Source organism: Pyrus communis, chromosome 8 (genome assembly GCF_041283825.1).
Source record: "Pyrus communis isolate YQ-2024b chromosome 8, ASM4128382v1, whole genome shotgun sequence".
Taxonomy (NCBI): domain Eukaryota; kingdom Viridiplantae; phylum Streptophyta; class Magnoliopsida; order Rosales; family Rosaceae; genus Pyrus; species Pyrus communis.
In genome coordinates, this window is record NC_142572.1 from 10,275,926 (window position 1) to 10,282,490 (window position 6,565).

Below are 6,565 nucleotides of genomic sequence, written 5' to 3' on the forward strand. Positions count from 1 at the left end.
GCACGGCAAGGAAGAGGAATGGTCAAGGGAGGTGCGGCTGTGATGTAGGAAAGGTTTAAATGTCCTAAAACTAAAGGAAACAAGGTTCCCTTGCATGGCAAGGGTTTGTAAGAAAAGGAATGCTTTTTATTTCTGAAATTAGGCAAGAATTTTGGAATAGAAAAGGGTATGTGAGTTATGGCTGAGCTTGGTATGAAAAAGGAATGTGTTTAAATGGTTTAAAACAGGAAACAAGGCCCCTCCTTGCACGGCAAGGAAGGGGAACACAAAGGGACACACGGCATGGCTTAAGGTTGCAAGTTTTGTGACCTAGAATAGGTAGGATCCTTTGATATTGCTGAAATATGTAGTCATTAAGGCTTTAGGAAAGATTAAACCAAAATAGGAAACATTGGCTTAACTTTCCTACTTCAAGTAGGAAACCTTCTTTGACTAGGATTCCTCATTTGATTAGGAATCCTCTTGTGATTAGGAATCCTCTTGTGATTAGGAATCCTCACTTCATTAGGTCTTTAATTTCGTCCATCTCTTTTGCTCCAAACATAAGCTATCCATTCCAAGTCCAATTTTGCTCCAAAATGCTCCAAAATGCACCATTTTGCTTCCTTAGCCATATGAACCTAAAAACACACAAAAGAAGCATAAAGGACTAAAATAACTAAGGAAACACAACGTAAATGCATGAGAACAAGCCAATTAAGTCGCATAAATATGCTCCTATCACTCGAACACACCACCTCGAACTCCTTCAAATGCTTGTTGGGATCCTCCATGGACAGTCCATGGAACTTTGGAATGTGGTGCAACAAACTTGACTTCAATTCAAATTTGTCGGTCTTGTCTTGAGCCGCCCTTGGGTATTGGATGCACAAGGGTGCGGCATTGTCCATTCCCGAAGCGGAAAGCTCCTTGATTGTACGGTTGTCCGCTGCCATGGTTTGGACCTCTTCTTCCTCCCTTGCCGTGGGTTCTTCTTCCTCCTCAAGATTGGAAGCCGAACTAGAACTTGATGGGTGAAGTTCTGGGTTCTTCTTCTTCTTTCTCAAAGTGCGCTCAAAATCGTCGTCGAAATCCAAGATGTTTGCACTAATAGTTTGAGAACTACGAGTCATAAACCAGTACCTACAAACAAGAAAAGAAATAAGGTCAGTAGCTAAAACAAAAAGAAAACAAAAAGAAACAAAAAGAAACAACGGGGGATTAGCAAACTTGCTAATCCCCAGCAACGGCGCCAAAAATGTGATGCGAGTTATATAAGCACACAAATTAAAACCCTCTTTTGACAATTGTAGTATATGTATAAGTAGGGATCGTTCTAAACCGGGGATTAGGAGGGATTGCTAAATCACTTGAAAACTGACTCAAAAACGTAAAACAAAGGTTAAAACACCAAACCAAAAGACTCAAAACAGCAACAAAACACTCAAAACTGCCTTAAAAACACAATCTGGGCAGTTTTGAACACCTAACACTAATTTGGACGAAAATACAATTAGTTTTGACTCAAAACACTCTAAAACACACTTTTCGACAGATTTGGAACAAGTAAGAAAAGGGGATTTGTTTTTGGACGAATTTAAAAGAAAACAAGTAACTTAAAACTTAAAACAGATTTTTGGACGAATTTAAGTAAAACCAATGGATGATGGACTAGCCAAGGGATACTTCTCCACACATGATTCATTCAAACATAAGTTGATTTCCAGTTGCTTTTCGATAAACCATGAACCTCAACACGCCAGATTAACCGTGACATCACTAATTAACCCTCAGATTTCCCTTAAGTTATTGGATTGGATGACATCATACGACAACCCAAAGCATTCTTCAAAAGTCCCCTACATGACATCATAATACAGATACAATCAAAGATCATTATGTTCAATTGAAATCGTAAGTATTGACAAAGCACTTGTAACTATGACATCATGATACGCATGCTAGGAATTTACTTAACATGATTGTGAAAACAACCTTAACTACTTGTGAATATAAGATTGAAACGATTATGTGAAACTCCCTTACATTCTAGCACCAAATTCAAGCATGCAAATTAAGTAGGCCTCCCTAATCAACATACAAGAATAAGTTATCCATCAAACGGCTAAGTAAATTGCATTCACAATTTATGAAATCACAACTGGAATTGATCAACTCATATTATAAACGCAATCATGGCTTTAAAGCATCCCTAGGCTAAAACAAGTTTAGCCTCTCATGTTCATAACAAAACAAAGGAAATTAGAATTAAACATTGAAAACAAAAGATAGATTACACCTAGAAGCATTCCAACACTCCAACTCGAATGCATAAACGTCCAAGGCTTCGTCTTCTTTCTCCTCTTCTTTGCTAGGTCACAGCACAAGTGCTAAGGTGGTTTTATGGATGAGTTTCTGGGTTTAAGTTGGGTTTATGGAGGTATGGTGGTGCGGCAAGGCTTAGTGGTGGTGTAGGGTGGTTTGGACAAAGGTTTGAAAGTTGAGGGATGGTGGAAATTTGGATGGAAAGTTGCGGCAATGCTGGATGTGTTTGTGAATGAAGGCAGGTTGTGTGGAATGGGGGATTAGGTCCATAAGGTTGTGGCACAAGGGTATTTATAAGGAAGAAAAGACCTAAAGGCTTTATTACTTAGTTTAGGAAAGGAATTAATTCTAAATCTTTGAAGAATAGGAAACACAAAATCACAAATTGAAAGGAATAGGAAGGTGACTTGCGACAAAGGTTAGAGAGAAAGGGAATGTCATTTATTTCTGAATTTAGGCAAGGATTTAGGAATATAAAAGGGTATGTGAGTTATGGCTGAGATTGGTATGAAAAAGGAAGGTATTTAAGTAGTTAAAATAGGGAACAAGGCCCTTCCTTGCACGGCAAGGAAGGGAAACACAAGGGAACACACGGCAATGTCCTAAGGTTGCAAGGGATGTTGTTTTTGTGACCTAGAATAGGTAGGAGCCTTTGATCTTGCTGGAATATGGAGTCTTTAAGGATTAGCAAAGATTAAACCAAAATAGGAAACCTTGGCTTAACTTTCCTACTTCAAGTAGGAAACCTTCTTTGACTAGGATTCCTCATTAGATTAGGAATCCTCTTGTGATTAGGAATCCTAACTTCATTAGGTCTTCAATTTTATCCATTCCTTTTGCTCCAAACATAAGCTATCCATTCCAAGCCCAATTTTGCTCCAAAATGCTCCAAAATGCACCTTTTTGCTTCCTTAGCCATATGAACCTAAAAACACACGAAAATGGCTTAAACTACTAAAACAACTATGAACTAACAACATAAATGCACGAAAACAAGCTAAGTAAGTTGCCTAAATATGCTCCTATCAGTACTTACCTCAACGGACAGAAGTTGTTCATCCGGAAACATTTCTGAAATGGGAAGGGCCTCTTCTTCACGCACCATTCGACTTAGGTGGTCAGCCACCACGTTTTCACATCCCTTCTTGTCCCTAATTTCAATGTCGAATTCTTGAAGTAGGAGAATCCAACGAATGAGCCTTGGTTTGGCCTCCTTTTTGGTGAGAAGATACTTCAAGGCTGCATGGTCAGTGAAAACAATTACTTTAGTACCAATTAGATATGATCTAAACTTATCTAATGGAAATACAACCGCCGAAAGTTCTTTTTCAGTTGTAGAATAATTCGATTGAGCATCATTTAAGGTGCGTGAAGCATAATAAATAACATGTGGCTGTTTGTTTTTCCTTTGGCCCAAAACAGGTCCAAGGGCATAATCCGATGCATTACACATCAATTCAAAGGGAATGGACCAATCTGGTGGAGTGATGATTGGTGTCGTGGTGAGGAGGTCCTTGAGATGGTTGAATGCTTTCTCACATGCCTCGTTAAACTCAAAAGATACTTCCTTTTGTAGGAGACGGCATAGGGTTGTGCAATCTTGGAAAAGTCCTTGATAAATCGTCGATATAATCCTGCATGACCAAGAAAAGAACGAACCTCTCTCACCGAAGTAGGAAAGGGTAAGTAGCGTACAAGATCTACTTTAGACTTATCAACTTCAATTCCTTTTTCAGAGATTATATGACCCAAAACAATACCTTGTTTAACCATAAAGTGGCATTTCTCCCAATTTAACACAAGGTTTGTTTCAACACAACGTTTCAAGATCAAAGTGAGATTAGCCAAACAATTATCAAAGGAATCACCAAACACACTAAAGTCATCCATGAATATCTCAATAATCCTCTCAACATAATCAGAAAATATGCTAACCATACACCTTTGAAACGTGGCAGGAGCATTGCACAAACCCAATGGCATGCGTCGATATGCAAACGTTCCAAAGGGACAAGTAAAAGTGGTCTTTTCTTGATCATCCGGGGCAATAACAATTTGATTATAACCAGAATATCCGTCAAGAAAACAATAAAAGGAATGACCTGCTAACCTCTCAAGCATTTGATCTAGGAACGGCAATGGGAAGTGGTCATTCCTTGTGGTGGCGTTTATCTTCCTATAATCAATGCATAGGCGCCAACCGGTTTGGATTCGGGTAGGCACAAGCTCATTCTCCGCATTCTCCACAACTGTTACTCCAGATTTCTTAGGAACACATTGGATAGGTGAAACCCAACGGCTATCGAAGATGGGGTCAATCAATCCACAATCAAGGAGTTTGATTATCTCTTTTTTCAACACTTCCATTATCGGAGGGTTGAGACAGCATTGAGCCTCTCTAGTTGGTTTGGCCCCCTCCTCAAGAAATATGTGATGCATACACGTTGTGGGACTAATACCTTTGATATCGGCCAAGGTCCAACCTAGGGCAGATTTGAACTCCTTCAAAACACACACTAGTTTCTCTTCTTCTTGTGCCGTGAGTGATGAAGAAATAATGGCAGGTAAGGTCTCCTTTTCCCCCAAGAAAATGTACTTCAAATGGCTAGGTAGTGGTTTGAGATCAAGGATAGGTGCCTGAATTATGGATGGAAGCAACTTGTTAGTCGAAATGGGAATTGAATCAAAGTTAGAAGACTTACCATCGTGCTTAGGCAATGACTCAAGGGCAGGAACCAACTCAATGAATTCTTCCCTGGGAGGCACGGCATGCAATAGAGCATGTGTGCCGTGGGTTAGCAAAAGTTCCCCTCCCTTGGTTTTGAGTTCCATGCTTCTTGTAATGACATTTTCAAGTGCATCGGCGTTCAACTCTTCAAGGTATCCCTGCGCCAAAGAGTTAACTATATCAATGGAGAAACATGAATGATCCTTACTAGGATACTTAATAGAATCAGAGAGATTAAAATTAACAACTTCCCCATCAAATTCCATGGACAAAGTTCCATTAAACACATCAATCTTCGTTTGAGCCGTCTTCATAAATGGCCGTCCAAGGAGGATTGGCAACGAAGGGGCATGGTCAGATTCATCCATCTCGAGCACATAGAAGTCCGCCGGAAAGATTAAATGATTGACCTGCACTAACACATCTTCCAAAACTCCCTTTGGATAAGCATTAGATCTATCGGCCAATTGTATAATCACACCATCATTTTTCAATACTCCTAGGTTCATAGATGCATAAATTGAATATGGCATGACATTTATAGAGGCACCTAGGTCTAGCATGGCAGATTCAAAACGAGTGTTACCTATGACACAAGGAATGGTAAAACTACCCGGATCTTTGCATTTGGGGGGTAGTTTGCGTTGCAAGATGGCGGAGACATTTTCACCTACCTTTACCACCACTTTGGTCGACATCCTCTTCCTAGTGGTGCAAAGCTCCTTTAAAAACTTGGCGTATCTCGGGACTTGCTTGATTGCATCCAAGAGGGGTATGTTAACTTGAACTTTCCTAAATGTCTCAAGGATGTGCTTCTTGGCTTCTTCTTTCTTTGTTTGCATGAACCTACTAGGAAAAGGCACATTCGAAGGAAAAACATTAGTAGGAACCGAATTTGACACATTCTTACCCTTTTTGGACAAATTGGACAGTTTGGGATCACTAGAAACTTGCGGTAAAGGTGTTTCCACCTTTGCCATGGGTTGGCTTGCTTCCTCCTCTTCAATTTTCAGTTTTTCATCCTCTTTGGGACCTGATGGTGATGGTGTAGGACCTGCCCCAACTTCTTTTCCACTTCTCAAGAGTATGGCCTTTGCACTTTCGAAGCCTCCATTTGGGTTTGGAATGGTAGAACTAGGAAGTTGGCCTTGGTCACGAAACTTCCCTACAAAATCTACAATCTGCCCAATTTGTTTCTCCAATTGATCCACCCTCTTGTCTTGGTTTTGCATGGCCTTGGCTTGATTCTCTTGCCCCTGAGACAAATTAGTTAGTAACTTGAGAAGTGTATCATTGTCTAGGGATGTACCTGAAGCATTTAGGGCAGATTGTTGCGGAGCATTTGTGGGTGCGTATGGCTTAGTGAAGAAACCCGGGGGTTGTTGTCGAAAGCCTCCTTGTTATGGTGGTTGTTGGGGCTCCCTCCACTTGAAGTTTGGGTGGTCTCTCCAACCTGGATTATATGTGTTAGAATATGGATCGTTCCTTGGTTGGTTTTGGCCTTGAAATCCAATTGCATTTGCGCTTTCCCAT

General features: G+C 40.3%; 1 protein-coding gene across 1 annotated transcript; it reads right to left on the reverse strand.

The window, feature by feature from the left end:
* Window positions 1-504: 504 nt before the first annotated feature.
* LOC148695070 (uncharacterized) lies at window positions 505-5,400 on the reverse strand. The gene is made up of 3 exons (XM_088698299.1): window positions 5,007-5,400; window positions 3,172-3,190; window positions 505-601 (listed from the first exon to the last, which is right to left on the reverse strand). Exons 1-3 carry the CDS (start codon window positions 5,398-5,400, stop codon window positions 505-507), a joined length of 510 nt encoding a protein of 169 aa, XP_088554425.1.
* Between the last annotated feature and the right edge of the window lie 1,165 nt (window positions 5,401-6,565).

What these genes read in the sequence shown, in the direction of transcription:
- LOC148695070 (XM_088698299.1), bottom strand. Translation starts at nt 5,400, where the DNA reads ATGGATGAATCTGACCATGCCCCTTCGTTGCCAATCCTCCTTGGACGG.